This window comes from Phoca vitulina, unplaced genomic scaffold (genome assembly GCF_004348235.1).
Source record: "Phoca vitulina isolate PV1807 unplaced genomic scaffold, GSC_HSeal_1.0 scaffold35, whole genome shotgun sequence".
Lineage (NCBI taxonomy): Eukaryota > Metazoa > Chordata > Mammalia > Carnivora > Phocidae > Phoca > Phoca vitulina.
The window spans coordinates 3,644,038-3,667,967 of record NW_022589738.1 but is presented as its reverse complement, the minus strand read 5'-3'; the positions used below and the strand labels follow the sequence as shown (position 1 = coordinate 3,667,967).

The 23,930-nt window shown below is 38.9% G+C and overlaps 1 protein-coding gene across 1 annotated transcript in view; it reads right to left on the bottom strand.

The window, feature by feature from the left end:
- Positions 1-23,930, bottom strand: part of IL1RAPL1 (interleukin 1 receptor accessory protein like 1) — a 1,353,569-nt gene that overhangs the window by 21,654 nt on the left and 1,307,985 nt on the right. The window contains exon 9 of the mRNA XM_032426508.1: positions 2,087-2,230. Within this exon, the coding sequence (XP_032282399.1) occupies positions 2,087-2,230 (144 nt within the window). The remainder of the gene's footprint in view (positions 1-2,086; positions 2,231-23,930) is intronic.

The following is a 23,930-nucleotide window of genomic DNA, read 5'->3' as shown; positions in this document are numbered from 1 at the left end:
ACTGCAATGCGGGGCACCTGGGTGGCTTAGTTGTTAAGCATCTGCCTTCGGCTCAGGTCATGATCCCAGGGTCCTGGGATCAAGTCCTGCACTGGGCTCCCTGCTCAGCGGGGAGCCTGCTTCTCCCTCTCCCTCTGCCCCTGTTCGTGTTCCCTCTCTCGCTGTGTCTCTCTCTCTGTCAAATAAATAAATAAAATCTTTAAAAAAAAAAAAGAAAAGAAAAACTGCACTGGAAACAGATAGTTTGGGGGAAATTGTTCATCTCATTCAGAACACAAACTAAACATATTCCAAACAGGGTTAATAGATCAAGTGAGATGTTCAGGTAATCTGCTTTTTCAAACATCTTCTAACGTGCGAACTGTACAAACAACATCAGATCTTTAGATTATACTGAACATATTAAATTTTTAAAAGGTCCAAAACAGTAGGGACTCAGGGTTCAATAAAATAGATGCTTTGGACATAGACCTATTTTCAAATGTCATCTTGGCCACTTACAGTAATGCTCGTGTTATTTTCATCAGTACATTATCTAACCTCTGGGAGCCCCAGTTGCCTTATCAGTATCAGATTATAATATTTTTTTTTTAAAGATTTTATTTATTTATTTGAGAGAATGAGATAGAGCATGAGACGGGGGAGGGTCAGAGGGAGAAGCAGACTCCCTGCCGAGCAGGGAGCCCGATGTGGGACTCGATCCCGGGACTCCAGGATCATGACCTGAGCCGAAGGCAGTCGCTTAACCAACTGAGCCACCCAGGCGCCCAGATTATAATATTGACGTCAGAAGTTTTTGAGCCTTAGCAAGAATGATTAAGAATGCCAAGCACTTTGCTTGGTACTCATTCAACAATAGCCCTGACATTGACAATTTTCTCATATCTCTTTGAAAGAGTAGCCAAAAAATGTAATACTCTGCACACGCAGGCAAGAAAGTTAGAAACAAGTGCAAATCAACACTTAAAAATGTAAAAAGCCCCAGACGTGCTGCGGCACGGACTTCACCCTCATGGGACGGGCAGGAGGTTACACAGCCTGGGTCAACGACTCCTCTTCACAAGCCTGACAACCCATAGTGCTACCTGTGGATTTAGTCCAGAGGATCTGGGAAAGGTGGGAACATGGCCGATCCCTTCATTTTCCTTCGTGCCACTTAGTGCAAAAGTGACAGTCATGAGAAAAAAAAATGTATAAATATGATCAAGAAATCATTGCCATCTGCACTGTGTACGTGAGTTTGCAGACGTTTCCTCTACTGCAAATTTACCTTACGTACGGATCACTTTCAAATGACCAAAATGAAAACAAAAAACAAAAAACAAAAAACAAAACTTAAGTCATCTAATGGGTGGTTCATGGACCTCCATTTTAAGGACCCCAAATTCCTCTTAGAGTGCACACAGATTCACGACTGACCAGAGGGGGCAAATCCTTATTACGATTTCCATGAGAACAACATTTACTCATCCAATTCGAGGAAAAATAGTAGATGTATTATTATGAAAACAATGTGCTTGGGCACTGTATTATCTGTTGGTCCCCACTTGGAATAAAAATTCACCTGTCTAAAAATAGCTACATAAACAAGCTTGAAAAGACTGCTATGAATTCTAAAATATTCAGCACAGTTTATTAGAGCTGGAAACAGATTCACTTCAAACTGCGGGGCTATCCCACCCTAAGCGCGCCCGATCTCGTCTGATCTAGGGAACACAATTAAAAGAGGCCCTCCTCACCTATCGAAAAGTAAAGCTGGCCTTTCAGGACTGATTACAAGGTGAGAGAAAGCGAACACTCTGATAGCGCTGCAATCAGCCTTTGTAATTCCCAAGTGCTACTTGGCCTAGGATTCTAAAAAGGGTAGGTGTCGCTTTACAATTGTCAGAGGAAATTACGTATTGGCTCTCAAGCATCACACGTACAGCTCCGTGCAAAAGATGAATTTACAAACTGAACATGGAAAGATGATAAGAGCTGCTGTTAGTGGTAAGGCAGGGAACTTTTCTTGGCCCTCAATAAAACAAAGGCGGGAAACAAGTAAGAATATTCAGAGAGAACATTAAAAAGAGGGAACTCATCTTACCTCCATCCAGCTCCTCGGCCCCAAAATGATTCCTGTAGAAGAGCATGATTTCTATCTTGTAACACTTGTAGATCGTCACCAAGCAAACAAGCAGCAGAAGGATAGCACCAAGCCCTCCAGCAAGTTCAACTGTGTACATTAGCTCTAGGGGGAAAAAAAATCACAAAAGGGAATTATGCTCATACTGAAAACTTTAAAATAATCTATGGTTTTGCAGTAATAACTACTCTTGTGTTACAAGATCACTCCTGCGGGGCGCCTGGGTGGCTCAGTCGGCTAAGCGACTGCCTTCGGCTCAGGTCATGATCCCAGGGTCCTGGGATCGAGCCCCGCATCGGGCTCCCTGCTCGGTGGGAAGCCTGCTCCTCCCTTTCCCACTCCCCCTGCTTGTGTTCCCTCTCTCGCTTTCTCTCTCTCTGTCAAATAAATAAATAAAATCTTTAAAAAAAAAAAAAAAGATCACTCCTGAGATCTCAGAAATGGGGTGAAATCATCATGGGTATGATGCAGTATCAGTGACAAATAATTTGAAAAGCATGGACATCATTTCCTCACAAGAACATTTTGTGTTTGTGCATGTGTGTGTGTGTGTGTGTGTGTTTGCGTGTGAGGTCTATTGGGCTTAAAAAGTAGGCCCCCTAGTGGATGTCACAGCAGACTACATTGGTAGTATTTTCCTTTTGCCAAGCTGCTTAGACATTTTTCATTTGTTTCCCCCCCTTTACTAGGCAGGTTGCTACACCTATTTTCCCGTGATAATTACAGAACAAAACTCAGCCATATTTTTCATTGTCTACTCCTTCATTTTTATTTCAACAGTTTTATCAAAAAACATATATAACTACCGTTTAACCGAGTGTATTTTATGCTCTTATTAAAATTAAATGGGAAAGAGAAGAAAATCTTATTAAAAGTGCTTGGATTTTATGAATTTAAGAAAGAAAAATAAAATGAGTTATTAGATCTTTTAGAGTCTAAGTGAATTAATATGGAAAGTAAAATACTGAAAAGCACCTCCTGGAAATTTTTACATTTTGTATTTATAAATATCAGACAGCATTAACTGTTGAATCTTGTTGAGGGCCTACACAAGATAGTACCACAAAAGTTCCAGGAGTGAAATACAAAAAGTTCCTCAAGGGCGCCTGGGTGGCTCAGTCGTTAAGCGTCTGCCTTCGGCTCAAGTCATGATCCCAGGGTTCTGGGATCGAGTCCCACATCGGGCTCCCTGCTCGGCAGGAAGCCTGCTTCTCCCTCTCCCATTCCCCCTGCTTGTGTTCCTGCTCTCGCTATCTCTCTCTCTGTCAAATAAATAAATAAAATCTTTAAAAAAAAAAAGTTCCTCAATATAATGTTTTCCCATTCCTATGTGAACAGAAAGGATAAGTGGGTAGATAATTCTGTAGGGTGCACTGGGCCTGGTTTTCTCAGTATATGAGTTAACTCCACCACACAGAGAAACCTGCATAAAACTAACTTACGCCCATAGGCTAATTTATACACCCAAATCATCTGATTTAAATTATACTGGATATGATGGGAGAGATAAACATTTGGATTGTGGTTTCTTTTCAGATTCATTGTGTTTTCTAATTTAATGCATTGAACACTTGTAATTTATCACCCTAAAATTTCTTGCATGAGAAAAGAATTGGGAAAAAATGGACAATGCTTAATTTGTACTCTCAAACTTTGCTAGTGGAAGAGCCCAATGGTACCACTATATTAGACAATTTGGGGTAGTTTCTGATGAGGTTAACTGTGAATCTACCCTATGACTAGCAATTGTATTCCTAAGTATTTACGCAAGGAAGTAGAAGCAGATGTCCACAGGAAGACCTGTTCAAGAATGTTCAGAGTAGTCTTATTCATAGTAGCCACAACTGAAAACAACCTGAACGTTCATTAACAGGAGATACTGAACAAGCTGCTGTATGTCCATATGACAGAATATACTCAGCAGTAAAAAGAATAAACTACTGATACAAGCAACATGCATGAATCTCACAAAATTATGTTAGGTGAAGGAAACCAGACAAAGTAATATCTTCTGTATAATTCTGTCTAAATGAAGTACAAGAACAGGCCAAAAGAAACCATAGTGATAGAAATCACAAAATGGATGTTTTGTTGATGAGTGATAGGAAAATTTATTGGAAAGGGGCAAGAGGAAACTTGCTGGTGTAAAAGAAATATTCTGTATCATTTTTAAGGTATGGATATACAAGTCTATACGTTGTCAAAACTCAACGAACTGAACACTTACCATCTATGCATTTTACCTTATGTTAATCACACTTCAATTCTTTAAAACTTGGATTTAAAAAAAAATAGACACTATAAATTCTAACTCGAGGCTTATGTGGGGAGAAGCTGTAAAGAAAGCTGGAGTCAGGACAGCTGGTCTACTGTAGATATCTCCCCAGGCTGGGAATGGTTCTGTGTTGGCGCCAAGCACACCCCTGGATTCTGGAGACGTGGCACCAGGCCTGGACACAAGCGGCATCCTTCCCATGTCCGTGTCTAGTGGAAGAGCTTTTGAAACAACCCAAAACTGAGCCCGAGACATAATCCTATTAATGTAATAAGCAGAATTCTCATTTTCTTCAGATGGCATTTATAAGACTGTTCTCTACACACTTTTAAACACTGAATATGCAAAAGTTAGAGAAAAATGATATGAAAGTAAGTCCTTCTTATTTTTAAAGTCATTGCCCAAATGTGAATTATCCCTATTGCTAGAAGTCATGAGCTACTCAAATAATTATATACACTACCTCAAATACACTATATAGTAGGCCAATAAATAGTACTGTCTGAAATGTAATGAGAAAAAGACAGCAGGGTTGATGTGGCTTAGCAACTAGAGAAATGGTCTAGGGACGCCTGGGTGGCTCAAGTCGGTTAAGCGTCTGCCTTCAGCTCAGGTCATGATCCCAGGGTCCTGGGATCAAGTCCCGCATCGGGCTCCCTGCTCTACGGGGAGCCTGCTTCTCCCTCTGCCTCTGCATCTCTCTCTCTCTCTCTGTCTCTCATGAATGGATAAATAAAATCTTAAAAAAAAAAATCAAAAAAAAAAAAAAGAGAAATGGTCTAGTGTCCCATGAATATATCCTTCAAGGTACAAACAAATGGAAAAGTTATATATACCTAGAGTACGGGCAATAAGCAAGAGTAAGTCTTCTTGAGCCACAGGATAGTCATTTACTAATAAGATGGAGACCAAGACCAGGTCCAAAGAAACAGCATTTTCAAGGAGCTAATTTATCCTGAGATCCAGACAATATCTCAAATTTTCCCCAGATACTTCTGTAGCATTACATGCAGAAGCCTACTGTTCTTACAGTGTTCTTGGAAGTCAGAAAAGAAATGTGTCTTTCCCCACAGTCCACACAGCAGTGCCTGCTCCTCAGTTACTACATTATTTCTATGCAAGAGTAATCTACATGCCTTCATATTATAAATGTGGGAGGTTAAAAAATTTCCCATGTAAGTTTTTCACATTGGTTTATAAACCATGTGTAAACTCTCCCAAAGAAAATGGTGTATTAGATTTAGTTTCCACATTCTTTTGCTCCAAGCTGGACGCATTCGTTAATATGAGTGCTACCCATTATTGCTTATACGTTGGGTCAGGACAAAATTACTAGGGGTTAAATTCTGTAACACTTAAAAGAAATGATTCGGGGTCCACTGCTGTATTTTCTCTTTACATTACAATGTGAAAGGTGTTGCCCCAGCAAATGTCATTTTCCCTTTGAAATGGGATCTGCTTTTTAGCTCAAGTTCAAGTTGCCTGGAGTGGCACCATTTAAAAAATAAAAAGATTCCATTTCAGCACAATTCAACATCAAAAGATGGAAAGAGAAAGTGCAGACCTTTTAAAAATCTGGTTAGCCTTTGTGTTATTTGGTTAAAATGATAGACTCTACCCCCTTTAAGGGACTGAGACTGAATATTGAAAATTGTAAAGCAAAATCGCTCAGCAAAACCTAAGGGAAACTGGCATTTGGTTAAACACAACAAATGAACAAGTGCCAAAGAGTTACATTTAAGGGCACCAGCAGTCATTTAGTTACTGGCAATTAACAATAGTCTTTGGAAAGCTCCAGTTTGGGCTAAGGAAAAACACATTGATTATTGCTGCGGTAGTAGACTATTTTCGGAATAAATTGCTTCAATTTAAAACTAGATTTGCTACAAGCATTTTGAGCAATGACTACAATTTTTTCTTATCAAGACAGTTGGACCAAGCAACCCTTTAAAAGAAACAGCTAATTAAAATAAAGCGCGTGCCATCTCTTAGTATATTGGATTACATTGCAAATAATAAATGCATTTGGTTTACACTAATCTTGCTGCAATTACCTACTGTAGTTTGGGGTCCTATTTTTCCTACTGGCCTGTACCTGGTCTTATTGTTGGCAAACTTTTTCTGCTAGATGTCTCTGAAGAGGTAAAGATGTTAACAAAGTAAATCGAAGTTGATATGTACTTTTGAACTCTTCACTTGGAGTTTTCATTTTGTTTCTCTATATGTATTTCTATATATAATCTTGTTTCAAGTAGAACTGAAGATTTCAGGTGGCTTTTTCTTATATGGTTCAGCCGAAAATTGCCTCATTCATTTTATAAAGTCCTTTGAAATGCTCTGCCCTGATTTATATGCAGTAAAGTGCAACTTTGTGGGGGAAATGTATGATAGACAATCTAATGATCCCAGTTTATTCATTAGCCTCACCAAGTACATTTCCTCTTCTCTCATTGTGTTATAAAGAGCTAAACTTTATAAGGATTTATCCATCCACATAAATTCATATGCGTATTTATTTCTCTGGAGCAGTATAACTTATTTGTTCCTGGCAGGAGGATAATTATGTTCAGCCTACAAAGATATTCAACTCAATTCTACAATACATCAACGCAATTTAGAAGCAGTTATAATTTTTTTTTTTTTTGGGTAACACATTAAGAAGCTGAATTGCTATTCACATAATAGCAAGAAAACGTTTTGGGAAGGTATAAAGTAGTATGTAAAGACAGCAGTTTTGCTTTTGCAAAAGTGCTTTTTGGAACAAGGCAGGATATACAAAATAATAATATAGTAATAATAACAATAATAATAAAAAGGAAAATGAAAATGGTCTCTGAATGTGGCAGCTTGATCTGTGCAACCAAACATCTGGGCAGAAGATTACCTTCAAAGTGGTATATTTTGTCATTTCGGAAAGAGGCTTTCAGCAAAAGTATCGAATTAACTTTTACTTATTGTCAATCAAGAATGCAAATATGGTTGTTGGCTAGGCCCCATCATTAGGGCGTAGTTAGCCTCAGCTCCCAGAAGCCATAGGAATTGAAGAATTACATGTTAACAAACTGTTAAAAATTTAAAAATAAAATGAAAGACTAGAGGAAAAAAATACATCATTCTTTCTACAGTTACCTAGAGCCTACCCTTAAACGTGCTTTTCTTCTTCCCAACCAGAGAAGAAGGGTACTAAGTTTGGTTTTGCTTTTTCCTATGAAGTGAAAGGAATATTCATAAGTCGTATGTATTAAAAGACAAGGTTAAGATGAACAATGGCAGTAATTGAAAAAACATGATTCCACGAACAAATAAATTAAAAGCTCTCCCTTAGCCACAGCAGAAAGATGCCACTTGGTAAAAATGGAAGAAATGATAGAATTAGAAATCATCATGTTTCAGCCATCCTAATAATAATTGATTCAGGTAAGAATTATCAACAGATGCTAAAATTATTGGGTGAAAGATCGATGAGGCAGGATAGTCACACTGTTTTAAAGTACCTCCGCACTGATTATTTATTAACGATTGAGGGAAAAATGGACACCATTTCAAGGAAGTAATCAAAATTAACATCACCAGTAATGGGACAAATCGACATCATGCACCTCCTGATGTGATGCATTAACAAGGCACAATATCATTTATGTAGTATTCCAGCAGAAACAGGTAAATATCCAAAAAAGGAGGGCATATCAGGCAAACTCAAACTAAGAGACATTGTATAAAAAATAAAATCTGGCTTCTAGTCTTTAGGAACGTCCAAACCATTGTAGGGATCAAGAGCAGTTCCTTTGGTGTGAAGATTATTTTGAGTTAAAAGCAATCCACACCCAGCAGATGCAGGAAAAGCCCTTTGCCTCCCCAACTGTCTAAATTTACATTGGAAAGGAGAGCCTGTCCAGGAAGAGAGCTATTAACAGAGATTCATCTTCACCTAAGAAATTTATTTGCATAACAGGGCAATCTTTGTTTTCTAAACCCCTTTGTTTTCCAACCTTTGTTTCCCAAGCTCCTCCCCTTAGCAGCTCAGGAGGGTCAGATAAGCCTCCTGTTGCCTGACTGTGTGGATTCCTCCTACTAAATTTGATATTCTCCCGTTAGTCTGTCTCATGCTTAGTTACAAGGACCTTGATGGACAGAGAAAATTTCTTCCCAACACCGTGAAAGACAAAGAAAGGCTGAGGAACCATCCCAGGTTAAAGGACACTAAGACTTGACAACTAAATGCAATGTGTAATCCTGGATGGGAAATACAGTAGAAGGGGTATTACTGGGACGATCTTTTAAAAGTGAATATAGATGGTATATTAGATAACAGCATTCTACCATTATCAATTTTCCTGAATTTGATAAATATACTCTGGTTAGGTAAGAAAACATCCCTGTTTTCAGAAGATTCACACCAAAGAGTTTAGCCATGATGTCTGCAATTTACTCTCACACAACATCAATAATATGTTATGTGCTTGTATACATGGTGTTGCTCTATCTTTTTAGAGTGGGAATGCGTAAAAAACTAACTTTTTATTAGAAAATTGAGTTCTTAGTCATCCAGTCATTGATTTATTCAACAGCTATTCATTGAGCACCTACTATGTGTCCGATAGTTTCCAAGGCACTTGAGATAGATCAGTAAAAAAAATTATGGACAAGATAGACCAGTGTTGCTCTAACCTACCCACATTAAGAGAGGTAAGGCAAGTGCGGCAAAATGTTAATAATTGGTGAATCTAGTTGAAGGGGATATATGGAAATTTATTGTACTATTCTTGCATTTTTTCTGTAAGGTCTTCAGGTTTTTTTTTTTTTTTTCAAAATAAAAAGTTAAAAAATAAAAGACAAGTCAAATGGTAAGATCGTATTACTGCAAGTGCTATTGTAATTAGAGTGTGTTTTTTATTGATTAGTTTTGACTTAAAATTTTATTATTTACAGTCACTCTGATGTAATCTGTCTAAAACCTTCAGTTTAATCTTCCAAAAACATGCCGTCCTTGCCTTGGAATTTTCTTCAGTAATTGTTAGCCCATCTACAATGCTTATGGAAAAAAGACCAAAACCCTTATGTTGGCATTCACGGTCCTTCACTCCTTTAATTGAAGCAGCTAATTAAGCTCCAATTTTTAGACAATTGCTTTACCTTAGGACCTTTGCTGTGGCTGTTCCCTCTGACTGGAATATTCCTCCACCAGATTTCTGTATGCCTCCCTCTAACACCTTCTCAGTTTGGTCCACTGAGTGCTCATTCCAAATCACAAACCTGTGGCTGCACTTTGCATCCATTTTTCTTTCTTTCTTTTTCTTTTTTTTAAAGATTTTATTTATTTATTTGTCAGAGAGAGCGTGCGCACAAGCAGGGGAAGCTGCAGGCAGAGGGAGAAGCAGGCTTCCCGCTGAGCAAAGAGCCCAACTTGGGACTTGATCCCAGGACCCTGGGATCATGACCTGAGCTGAAGGCAGACGCCCAATGACTGAGCCACCCAGGCGCCCTTCTTCTTTCCCTTTCTTTCTTTCTTTCTTTGTTATATTACTCATGATATAACACAGCATTTAATTTGCTTATTAATAAATTTATTATTGTTTATTATCTGGCTCCCACTGGAATTTAAATTCCATCAAGATTAAGCATTTTTTTTTTTGGTCTATCTTGTCCATAATTTTTTTTACTGATCTATCTCAAGTGCCTTGGAAACTATCGGACACATAGTAGGTGCTCAATGAATAGCTGTTGAATAAATCAATGACTGGATGACTAAGAACTCAATTTTCTAATAAAAAGTTAGTTTTTTACGCATTCCCACTCTAAAATTCCAAGAATATCTCTGTAAGCCATTTTCCCAGCCAGCCAATGTGTCATGAGGTTCAAGCAACTGATGAGGTGTAATTATTAATATGCAGTCTGTTAATTTGGTAATAAAACATCGTTCTATAGAAAAATGGTCAACTTAACTATACAAATACAGAAATGTTCTCTCATTCATAAATCTAATGACCATATAGTGTAGTATAGACTTACAGAACTAGGAAACTTTGTATTCACTTGGCATTTAGAAATCAATCATATATTGTTTACATCTTTGATAATGTTATTCAGTTTTTTCTTTTCATTTGATGAGGGAGCAGAAGGCTAGCTGAAGACAAAGCATAAGCTGACACCCTGCAACCTGCCCCCCACCCCCCAACTCCTGGGTGGGATATGTGTGATTTTCTTCCAGGAAGCTCCCAACTATCTTAATGTTATTGCTTTACTAGAGAGAAAAACAACTTTAACTTGAGAATGGCAAGGCCTCAGGTATCTTGTCTGTCCTCTTTAGCATATGAAAGTTCTTTTGAAAACCTCCCTTTTTCCTTACCTCCCCCAACACGATAGTATATAATCAATTGCTCCTCACAACCCCAGTGCAGCTCTGTCTGCCCACGGGTCCTATCCCCGTGCTTTAATAAAACCACCTTTTTGCACCAAAGACGTCTCAAGAATTCTTTCTTGGCCGTTGGCTCCGGACCCCACCCCACCAAACCTCACCTATATTCCAAAAACCACATCACGTCCATCCATCCATCCATCGATCCATCCATCCATCCATTCATTCATTCACTCTCTGTTTAATAAATGCCTTAAATGTAACGGGTGTAGTACTTAGAGTTCTAGCGATAAGATGATGAATAAAATAAGCTTCTTGTCTTAAAGGGGTTCATGCCTAGTTGAAGAGTCTGGCATATAAGTAGATTATTTAATAACACAGTAGTGAAAGCTAATGTCTATTGTGCACTTACGTTTCACTCTTAAGTGAAAGAAATGCTTTACTCTAAGTAGCATGATCACAGGTCAGGTGACCAACTGAGTGCAGGGTGTTTGTGTTTCTACTGGGAGATTTTAGGGCTAGGGATCGGACACCGTGGCACAGTCCGGGACGGTGCCTGCAAGAAGTTTGGTGCAGAGTACAGAGAAAGCAAATGTATGGCGTGATGGATGGTGGTAGTCAACTAACTGTTCTGATTTCTCCGCTAGAACATGTTGTTTATCTTTTTTTTCCTTTGCAAAGCAACTAACTTGCACCTTGTCAATAAATTTGTTTGAAGGATTCGTGGTATCAATTAAACCAGGTTTCCCAAAATTAGGTCAGAAAAACAGGGCAGCGATCCTCCCTCATGAAAAACTGACATATTGTCCAAAAGCACAATGTGGCGTCACTAACACTGAGCTTTAGTGCTGAAAACATTTCCCCGTTGGATTATAAAAGCAGTGTTTGAAATCGGCTTATCTAAAGACCATAATGTGGGATGTACCCAGAACAGTTATGTATTTGTACACACATACAAACATACAAAGTATTCAGATGGGGACTCCTTCATCTTAGGTCTCATAAGACTGAGTATGATGAGGAGAAACCAGACAAAGAAGGAAGAGACTCTGCTATAATAAAGAGCAAAATGGGCCTCAGGTGATCAGCTTAGAAGATAGGGCTACTGTTTATCAAGGTGTCAAATTTCACAGATGCCTAAAAGAAAATCTCTTAGAAGAAAAAGTATTTGCTTTCCCTCTACTAGGAATTTACTTCTCAACATGTCATACAAATAGACAGGCACAGATGGAATGCTACAAAATGCCTCTTGAGAGAAAATTATCAAAATGAAGGTGGCATTGCCATTTTACTCCTTTTTGTTAAGGGCTGCGGTGTTTATCCTGAAAGCAATCCTCCACCAGAGGATATCCTGTCACAGTTAGAACAGTTTGGTCTTCCACTGGGAATGCTTGGGATTGGCCAAAGAACCAGAACATCTGGACTACTTAGATAACCAGTAGAAGGAGCCATGTTTTCTACAGAAACACTGAACCCTTCTAAAAAAATTATGATTTGTAGTATATTTAACTGTTGGAGGTAGATTTATAAAATATTACACATATGTAAGAACTGATTGCGTTGCAATACACAAAATAGGATGCTTTGATCAACTTCCGAATTTTATGTTATTTATTACAATTTTCTCCCTTTAGGTTTTAATATATTTCCTAATTATTGAAAGCATTAGAATAAAACGTGTTCGGCAAAAGCTGTTTGTTTCTCTCATGAGACAAGTTTCACTCAAAATCTTGGTGATTCCACAGAGCTAGAGACTATTAAGGCAAAAACAATAATCAAACCATATGCTGGTTTATTTCCCTCAATGGAAGTAACAGAAAATTCCATTTCTTATCTCTCTTGAATCTTTTTGATAGCTCTGTTTCCTGAAAACATAAGAGTGCTAAGACAAATAGTGGTAAGTTTGCCTTCCTTTCTCATTTTGTAAAGAGAGAGTGCCAAGAATTTATTAACACTTGTTTACATTTTTTTCTTCTCCCATTAATATTCTTCAAAGAAATAGGCATGGTTTGGGAACGACTGGTAGCAGAATCTAGCATTCCTTGGTTCCCCCACAGCTGCTTAAACCTTGACAAAGTTGAGAATAAAGTGGGTGGCCTGTATAGTTTAATGGCTTGTGTAGTTGGGATATAGGAAGGGCCTGTCCTCAGGAATGCATTTTCTTTTACCAAAATGGCAATAACGTGGACCTGCTTCATTAAGACCAAGGCATTATCTTGGTGTCTTGTTCTACGTATTGATTTTTGGTGCATGAAAATTAGCAATGGTTTGAGAAAATAATGTAGAAGTAAAGGTGTCCCCCCAAACATAATGTTTTCTAATACAGACAGACAAAATGGGAGTGAGAGGGTACATCGAAGCAAATAGGTTTTAATACATTTTTAAAATGTGTAAATAACTTGATTTGACAGCAAAAAGATGAATGATAGGTTTCCTGTAAGCATTTTAAAATTTTTCAGTGGCTGTACCAAAAGAGATTTATTTTTTCTCTTTTTATTTTCTGACTCTATGAAACATGCTCAATGTAGAGACTTTGAAAATCACAGAAGAATACTGAGAAGACATGAAAGGTCACATAGGATCACAACACCCTGAGATAACCACTACTACCACTTCAGTTAAAAAATTTTTTATGCATCTCTTTCTAGTGTATTAGGTTTTCATGTAGCTGAAACCTTTAAATGCTAATAGTCCAAAGTAGCTTTTATTTTGCCTTTGAATCTAGATGGTTTAGAATGGAGTTGCCCAAGGTGGTTTATGATCTGTGTTCTAGTAAGAGTCTTCATGGTAAACTCTTTAGCCTAATTTTTATTCACACACCTATTTATTCAACTACCATTTATAGATGCCCAGTTCAGCAAGGCAAGTCTGGCAGGAATTATTTAACAGCGTTATTGAGCTTTTCTTTATATAAATAATATTTTGGGCAGCAGTTTACAAATATTCAGTCAAAAGTAGGTTAAAACACAGTCCCATATTAGAGAAGATATGGATTTGAAATTTCATTTACTCCAACTGCACTCTTCTAAAGATGAGAAAACTAAAACTGGTATGTGAGTAGTTAACAGTTGAAAATACATTTGAATATTACCAGTTTTTATGTGACTATTGAGTTGCCACTGACAGGAGTCTACACAAGAAGATAGCCAATATAGAATTTTGTTGTGATACCTTTAATGTAGTCCATTAAGCTACTTTCAATACTGACGTATTTAAATAATATACACATAACTAGTTCATCTGGGGAGAAGTAGAAGCGTACTTCTAATTAGTAGAAGAGGAAAAGAACATGCCATCCCAAAATATGCCACTTGGCCATGTAGATTATTTTGAGTTGAAGGCCATTAAGACCCAGCAAACTCAGGAAAAACTTCTACCCTTCCCTTAACCGTCTAAAAGAATTGAAGTAGGGGGGCTAGCCCAGAAAGAGAGCTATTATCAGAGATAACTTTTCCTTAACTTTTTTTTTAAAGATTTTTCATTTATTTATTTTTGAGAGAGAGTTGATGTGGGGCTCGATCCCAGGATCCAGAGACCATGACCTAAACTGAAAGCAGACGCTTAACCGACTGAGCCACCAGGCGCCCTCAGAGGTAACTTTTTAACTGAAAGACTTAATAGGCATGGCCTGGCAAACATATGACTACCATCTGCTCTTCTTCTCTTCCTGTGACTTGCCCTCCTCCCCTTTGGAGCCCCAGGCCCTTATATCATTCCTCAGGTTGGCATAAAAGCCTCAACGGCCTGATTGCCTTTGGGTCTCATGTTTTATGGGGTTCTTGTATGCACGAAATTATTTCTCTCTTTTTAGTCCATTTTACATCAATTTAATTATTAGACCAGCCAAAGAACTTAGAAAGGAAGAGGGGAAAACTTTTCTGATATCCAAGTAGTTGTGAGTCATTACCCTGAAACTGTGGGATGATATGAGTTTTTAAATCATACTCACTTTACATGACATACTAGAATTAGAATTCAAAACTGATTTAAGTGAGGCAATTGACGTCTCATTCTTTTAGGCTTTGATAACAGCTTCTTCCATTTTAGTTTCCATGAACTTGGCAACCATTACTGGTCAATACTCTGGACTGCAGGTGCATATCTTAAGGAATTGTCATTTCTATTCTGCAGTTACAGGAACTTGTCATTTAAAGATATGAGTCAACTTCACAAACACTTAAAACCACGAAAACATCCCTAGGAAGAGCAACCACTTCATTTCACTCTCAAGATTTGCAAAATGAGGTACAATGACTCAAAACTCAAAGAATCTATAAAATCTGACAAATGGGCTAATATATATACCATCAGCCTTACCCAGGGTTTCATATGTTCTTACAAGATTCCTGCACAGGGGCTTAAGGGCAAGTAGTTTACAAACCATAAAAATGAAGAATAATGACACAAAGAGACTTGCTTTAGGTCGCATACAAGTAAAGAGTCAGAACCAAAACATTCTCAAGAAACAGTCTGTTTTTGGGTGCTTGGGTGGTTAAGCGTCTGCCTGCAGCTCAGGTCATGATCTCAGGATCCTGGGATCAAGCCCCATGTCAGGCTCCCTACATGGTGGGGAGCCTGCTTCTCCCTCTCCCTTTGCCTGCCGCTCCCCCTGCTTGTGCTCTCTCTCTCTGTCAAATAAATAAATAAAATCTTAAAAAAAAAGTCTGTTTTCTCATCACAGTTTACAATTTCTTTTCAGTAAATTCTTATATAATTGCAATTCATGGTAATGATTCTTGGGTGGTTTTTAAAATGATATTTTTGTGCTTTCTTAAATATACCACTGGATTTTTTGTGTGTGAAGTAAAAATAAAATCTATTTTAATAGAGTAGCGGACAAGGGCAGGCTGCCCCAATATGGGCCACCTTGGTATGAACATATTTTGAGTTAAAAGCAATCCAAACACAGCAGATTCAGGAAAAGCTGTTTACCTCCCTCTCAGCTGCCTGCTGGTACCAGAGATTTCTCTTTAAGAAACTTATCTGTATAACAGGGCAACCTTTGTTTTCTAAACATCTCCTTTTACCTTCCTGCTAATGGCCTTTCTCCCCTTTGTATCCTCAGGCACCTATCCTTCTCTTTAGCACATATAAATGTCATGTTGCCTCACTGCCTTTGGAATTTTCCATGTCTGTGTGGATTCCCCATATGTAGGCTATTAAATATTAAATTTGATTTTCTTCTATTAATCTGTCTCATGTCACTTTGATTCTTAGTCCAGCCAGAAGGACCTTGAAGGGTAGAGGAAATTCTTCCTCCCTAACAATAGCATTTAAATGTCCATTTTTAATTTAGAGAAATCAACCTCCAGATACATTAATCTTCAAAGAATACACACTAAAAATAGTGTATGTGCCGTAAAAGTAGAGACAAACAGCTAACATATTTCTTACAGATGGTAAATGTAGTCCTCAACACTAAAATCTAATATTAATTTCCATGGTAATTTATTGGAAATCAACACATTTTTTCCTATTATATGACCTGAGAGAGTAGTTAGCATTTTTTACGTGTCATGTCTAATTTCTCACTTTACTGACCTGGTTGTCAAAGTTCGATATACAGGAACTGCTTGTTAAAAGTTATACCTTGCATTTTATAACCCAGTTGTGCCATTTCTCATCTGAGTGCAGGAATTCACAGCCATAACAATGCACAGCCATCTCCCTCTTCCCAGCAATGTTGCTCTAATACCCCAGGATGGTGGTAGACATTGCTCTGGCAGCAGTGACTCAACTACTAAAGAAAGACACCTAGCCCAGTGCTTTGCCCATAGCTGGCACTCAATACATATTTGGGGAATGGGAATGATTTGTTCCTTTTTCATACAGCAGCACTATATGAATCATCTTTAGGCAGCCTGCAGTGGAGTGAGATTTTGATCAGGATATGAAACATCGTCAATCAATAGGTTGTTCCGACCTAGAAATAATGAGAATATCAAGGTGGTTCTGAGAAGGAAGAGAGTGGTGTGTTGGTGGGTGCTGACTGTGAATATGTTATCCCGATTGCGATCTCTGATCACATATGTGAAATTGTGCTATGTGTGCACTAGATGATACTGTGGGCTTCTTGCGAGTACCTTAAATAGAATTATTATTTTTTAAGCTGGCTGTTTGTGTGTACTGTAAAGATTTTCTAACACAAAGATCTGAGTTCCAGTGCATTCCCTCTGCTCTGACCTTAGGCTTATGTGTGATTTATAACTTCTGTTAGCAGCTAGAGACAGATGCCTGCTAAAATGAATCGAACTTTTGAACATGTAGGTACTGTTTATCCAGGTTGCATTACAGACTTTTGTCTTTGCCTGTTTTGCAATCCTATCATTGACCAATCATATGTGGAGGTTCAATTCTTCTACTATGCCTGGCCTTCCTTACTACACATAATTGAGATTTAGTTTAATATGAGTATTCAAAACAGGAAATTAGTGGTATTTACTACCCATCATGTATCTTGTTCCTCCTTGGTAATTGCTATTTGCATAGACCGAACACTGTATATAGCCTATTTGCACAGGATGAAATACACATATATATCCATAGACGTGTTGTGGAGACACATTCCTAAGTGGATTTCCTTTTATAAAAAAGGGCTATACTGGGCGCCTGGGTGGCTCAGTTGGTTAAGCGACTGCCTTCGGCTCAGGTCATGATCCTGGAGTCCCTGGATCGAGTCCCACATCGGGCTCCCTGCTCGGCAGGGAGTCTGCTTCTCCCTCTGACCCTCCCCCCTCTCATGTGCTCTCTCTGTCTCATTCTCTCTCTCTCAAATAAATAAATAAAATCTTTTAAAAAAAAAAAAAAAAAGGGCTATATAAGAATTCTGTCCAACAGTGAGGGTCCTCCTGATTTAAGAGGTTAATTATTTAATACTCGAAGAGAGTGCCCTCTCAGACATCTCTCTGAGTAGCAAATGTGTTCTATAAAGCACAATTTCATTGAATACATGAGGCAAGTAACCTCATTAAGAGTAGAGTGTGAGGGCAATGTACTAATGTTCAAATAGGTTCAAAGGTTTTGACCATGCAAGAAGAATGAGGCAATTAGTTGGATTTAATCCCACTGACTAGCTATATTCCATTTTCATTTCTCTCTCATGGAAACAGTGAACTCAAGAGAGCTAGTTGCTCTTCATCTATTAGAAGCTACCAAGTTTATCAGAGGATCTATTGTCTAGGCAAAGACCTCGGTATGCCAACTGCAGGCCACAGACCAGCAGCATCAATATCAATAAGGTACTTGTTTGAAATTCAAACCTTGAGTCCCACCCTGGACTAATGAATTCCAATCATTTTTTAACAAACTCTCCAGGTGATTTGTTTGCACTGTAAAGACTGCAACTTTCAGCAAGCCCTTTTGCTCAACTCTAGACCTTAAAAGTTAAAACCTAAAATAGACAAGACTGCTTGCGTCCTGCTCTAACTGAAGCCCATTGTCCTTATTTCTTTTTTTTAAAGATTTATTTATTTATTTTAGAGAGAGAGTGAGAGTGAGAGAGACAGAAAGAGCCGCTTGTGTGTGTGAGCAGGGGAGAGGGGCAGAGGGAAAGAGAGTCCCAAGCAGACTCCCTGCCGAGCGGGGAGCCCAATGCAGGGCTGGATCTCATGACCCTGAGATCATGACCTGAGCAGAATCAAGAGTCAGACACTCAACTGACTGAGCCACCCAGGCGCCCAGCCCGCTCTTCTTATTATCACACTTTCCAGAGGCACTGATGAAGGTGTTTTCCAATGATCGGAACATTGCAACGACCAGACCAGAAAAGCTCTGATAGCAACAAAATGCAGAGAAGACCACAACCCAGAAGTCCTCTTCCCTGCGGCTCAACACATACCAACCCCTGCCTATGATCATGTGCTTTCTGCCTGCACCCCCCTAAATTCTCCCTATAAAACTCTAGGTGTCCATCTTGCTGGTGGAGAGGTCATTTGTTCAGGCTTGAGCCTGCCACCTCCCCCGACTGCCAGCACCTGAAATAAATTTCTCCTTCTCTTTTTTCCAAACCCTCATCTCTTGAGTTATTGGCTTCTCTTGAGATGAGTTTATCCGAGTTTGTTCCACAACAGTTGTTGGCAAACTCTGCCAGGAGCCAAGCTTTGAATTGGTCCAGCCCCCTTGGGGTTCCCCAGGATGGAGCAGGTGGCCTGGGCAGTGCCCCCGGGGCTCACCCATTCGTTTCCTGAGTCAGTGGCTATGCTAGATCAATTAGTAACACAATAACAACAAAAAATGATCGTGAAGCCCTGCTCTACAGCCTTCTAGTTGGCTCTCCAAGAGTGGAAACAGAAGGAACCTAATTTTTGCGAATTCCAATGATATAAGAAACACCCAATTGTTAGCTGGGATGCAACAGGAAGTTGCTCAAATAAGAGAGCTAAAAGCCCTCAGCAGAAGGGAGGACAAGGGACAAAAGCAGGGAAGGAATGCGTTTTGCTTTGCAAGGAGACACCCAACTAGATGTTTCACCTGATAATGCCTTGCCAGGTGTCTCACCTGGTGGCCCCTTATGTGAGCCAGTCTGAGCCAGACTGGAGCTGAGGATGTGTGCAGAAGCCCCCCTAAGCTGACCTGAAGTTAACTTTAGCTCATTATAATACTAAGATCTCCCCCTATGGGCAGTTTTTTGCCATTTTTTTGAACTTTGAACATACGCTATATGCACTATCATGTTGACATGCTAGGTGTGCACAAGTGAACCAAAAAGTGCCTATGGAAGCCTGCTGCCCCCGCCCCCTAATACACTGAATAAAAGCTTTCTGTACTAACTCCACCAGGAGACAGTGCTTTGAGAGCTATCTCTCTGTCTCCTCACTTGTAACAAGTAATAAAAAGTTGTTTGCATTAGACATTTCCTTGGGTTGTGTTCAATTTGATGCACCCCAAGTAGCAAACCCCTTAAGTTCGGTAACACAAACACATCGGTTTTAATCTTGGAAGATTTTCAAGATGAAAATACCTGTCTTTCTGTCAGTAACTGGTGGCAGTTTTGCCCCCTGGGGATGTTTGGCAATATTTGGAAACATTTTTGGTTGTCAGAACCAGGGAAGGTACTACTGGCATCTAATGGGTAGAGGCTGGGAATGCTGCTAAGCATTCTACAATGCATATGACAGCCCCCCACAACAAAGAATTGATGAAGGATAGTTGGAAGGCAGGCAGGCAGGGACAAGGGGCCCCCACCCTAAGAGGAAATCACCCTTAAAAGGACTTTACACCACCCAGGAAAGAGCCCTCCACCCTTTCCCATGTGATAGATAGGTGACAACAACCTGATTGGATGACAGGTGCAGGGAGGGTTAATTAGATTAAAACAGCCTGCTAACAAGCCCATAAAAACCCCTAGACTTAGAAAGTCCGATGGCAACCCTCTTGGGTCCCCTCCCTCCTGGGGAGCTTTGTACTATCACTTTGCTATTGCCCAATAAACCTTGCTGTGCAGCCCACCACTCTGTCTGGTCTACCTCTTCATTTTTTGAAGCAGCCTGAACAAGAACCGTGGGTACCAACGAAGGAAAAAATCCTGTAACAGAATTATCCAGTTCAAAATGTCAATAGTGGTGAGATTAAGAAACCCTGCTGCAAAGTTTATATTACTCAGAATACATTTAATCATCCCATTCATCACATTTACAAAGTGGGTTACATGTGCTGAGTAATACAACACAGAAGTACAAGTTAAAGATCTTTATCAAGAATTTAACATTTAGTTGGGAAACAAGTGAAAAATTCAATAAGACAAATAAAGGACTTCCATTGAGATGCCCACGTATACTTAAATACTAAGAGCTTTGGCCCACATGATTAGTTCAACATGAATGATAAAAGGTTTTATCCTTCGTGGTCCCAATACCTGCTTTGTCCAGGATCATCTCGTTGATATTTACTAATTGAGGAAAAAGCGAATCATCCTCAAACAGTGGTCCTTTTCTTTCCTAACAAAGACACTGCCTGGATAGTCTAGTTCACACTGAAGCAAACTGAATGACCAAAATGACTAAAAGGCAAAACTATGCTGATCAGGAAAAACTGGGATCAAGAGACTTTTGAAAAGACATTCCAGGTCTGAGGCAAAAATAAGTTGAATTTAACCTCACTTACATCATATATTTTATGTCTAAGGAAATAGCTCAAAAGGTTGGCTCTCATGCCTGTAATTTTGGTGGCAATCGAATAACCTTGTTGAAATGCCCATATCAAGAGACTCAAAGGTATAAAATTACTAGTATTGGACAATTTGTGCTCCTGGCATAATAGCCACCAAGTGTATTTTTTGTTTTGGCGTTAGTTATCAAGAAGAAAAAAAAGGAAGAACTGAGGTCAGCTGTTTAGATGTCTTACACAACTGAAGAGCAGAGAAGCAAGAAAAATGTTACAGGCTAGAAAAAATTTTGACTGCAAAATGTCAGATCTTATCCAAGGAGAGAATTTGTTAAACTTGATGGCTCTGATTTGGAGATGCTGGAGCAACATAACTAAAGTTCCTTAATATTGGGCAATTGCACAGGCGATGAAGGGGAGCAGAATATATACCCCAAAACATGCTTTTTTTGGCATACGGATTATTTTAGGCTGATTATTATTATTTTTTAAAAGCATTTATTTTTTAAATTTTTTTTGAGATTTTATTTATTTGAGAGTGAGAGTGAGCGAGAATATTAGTGGGGAGGAGAGGGAGAAGCAGGCTCCCCACAAGCAGGACCCTGGGATCATGACCTGAGCCACAGACCCTTAACCAAATGAGCTGCCCAGGCACCCCAGAGGCTGATTATTTTTTTAAAAAGATTTTATTTATTTATTTGAGAGAGAGAGAGCATGAGAGGGGGGAGGGTCAGAGGGAGAAGCAGACTCCCTGCCGAGCAGGGAGCCTGATGCGGGATTCGATCCTGTGACTCCAGGATCATGACCTGAGTGGAAGGCAGTTGCTTAACCAACTAAGCCACCCAGGCGCCCCAAGGCTGATTATTTTTAAGAAACTGCAGACACAGGAGGAATTTTTGAAAACTGAGAAGTTACCCTTTTGTGAAAGATATTTACACTTATAAGGGAAATCTCCATTTGTAAGGGTGTCTCCCTTTCTTAACCTGGAAGAGCCCTGGACTCAAACTCTCTAAAAACTCTTCTCTTATCAATGGAGAAAGCAACGACTTAAATCTGCGTAACAACCACACCCTTGATTACTGTGTTTCTCTTGGAAATCTCCCATAACTGGCTCTCCCACCCCCAGCATTTTCTTTTGTCTGTAGCTGGAGATGGTATTTAGGGTGGTAGCTTAGGCCATTTCAGGCAGTTACTGTTTTTCTGGGTATCTCCCTTGCATAAGGGGGTATACAAGTTATTAAACTTGTTTGTTTTTTTCCTGTTAATCTGGTTTGTTATTACAGGGAGGTCTCAGCCAAGAACCTAGAAGGATAAAGGGAAAATTTTTTTTTCCTCCCCAGAGCAATAACTCAAAAAAAGTGACTCTTTAGTGAATGCCTATTCAGTTTTTAATGAGTCATTGTCTTTCTAGGGAGATGCCACCATATAGAGAGGTAGGAGGTTTTGATATCTGGGCAAAGTTTGGCTTTTCCATATTTTGAAGTCAGTGATCAAAGATGTCAGATGTTGAGCCCTCAGAGAGGCTTAAACAGTTCTGTGATCTTACTGTATCTCTCAGTAAATAAAGACACTAGGTAAATACTAACTAGGATAGGGGCATATACTCCAAAAATGATTCATTACAAAAAGGGATAAGGAGTCCACTGGGTCTAAATTCATCCGGCTTTAAAACAGTGCATCCTAAATAATGTACACGTTAATTACATTACTAAAGATATTCTGGGGACTAGGGAGTTTATTGAGCAAGTCTAATTTCTATTGATTACATTCTTTGGAGGGAGAAAGTGTGTGTGTGTGCAAGAAATAAAATGGGTTTGAGAGGGAATGGAGAAAACCTAGATGTTTATCATTGTTAACTAGTGCTGGTCTCTGAGATAGATACTTTGCTAGTTCCCAAACTACTTCATGATGAATGGATTGCCATATTATTGTAATCAATATATCTAAACATAACCATTCAGAACAGGATTGTTAATGAACTTTCCCTTAATGTGACAGTTTCAAAGCTAAACATTCCCTAGAAGCACAATTCTATATTAGGAATGCTTAATATCAATGCAATTTAAAGAGTAGATGGTGGCATTTCAAATTATATTGGTTTTATTTCCTGTTCATTTAATTTTATGAGTGCCAGACACATAGTAGGTTCTTAATGATTATCATTAAATGCAAGAATAAATGAATGAAGCTCTCCTTTAGGACAGCACATTCTAACTAAAGTAAATCTATTATAAGGTAAAATATGGACTCAATGGAGCTGGAGCTAAAGCTGGCCATTTTAATACAAGATTAAAAATTAGACTTAAAATGAGATTTGTGGGAGTTTTTAATAGAACACATTATTATCACATCCTAAATTACCCAGAATATCATGTAGTTGAGAAATCATGTAATGGCTGCTAACATTTACTGGGTGATAAATATGTGTCAGACATTGCGATACATATTGACACTAATTTAGTTTATTTAATCTTCATAGCTATTCTATATGGTAGGTACTATTATTATTCCCATTTTATAGAAGAGAAATTTGAGGGTCATAGAGATTAGGTGATTTGCCCAAGAGAGTGGGGCTGGACACTTGGTTCCTGGACCTGTTTTGAAAATATAAGCAGGACTGTAGTTGGTATTAGTTGTATTATTAACTTAGCTCCACGTTCTGTTTTGTTCCCTACTCAATTATGTTTTATGCACCTCTTAACCTCATGCACAAGCAATCATTCACTTTGCCTTTTTTTATCCCTACTCTTTGATTGTGGAAACCTAATGGGGAATGGATGGTAACATTTGTTTTGAGATATGTGATCATACCAGGTCCCAAATAGAGCCTCACTGTCTGGAAGAATGCTGTCCCTAGGCTCAACAGGGCAAGGTAGTTTGGGGAATGATCCTGGCCTTCTTGATCGGCTGTCCTTCTGATAATAAGGTCTTCTTCACTTCAAAATCAGTGTCTCAGACATCTGCTCACTGCACATTGGGTGCACAGACTAGTTTAAATTTGGTAACAATAACACAGTCAGTACACAGAGAATTGGGTTTTGAATACATAGCATTGCTAGAGTCCACACCCCTAA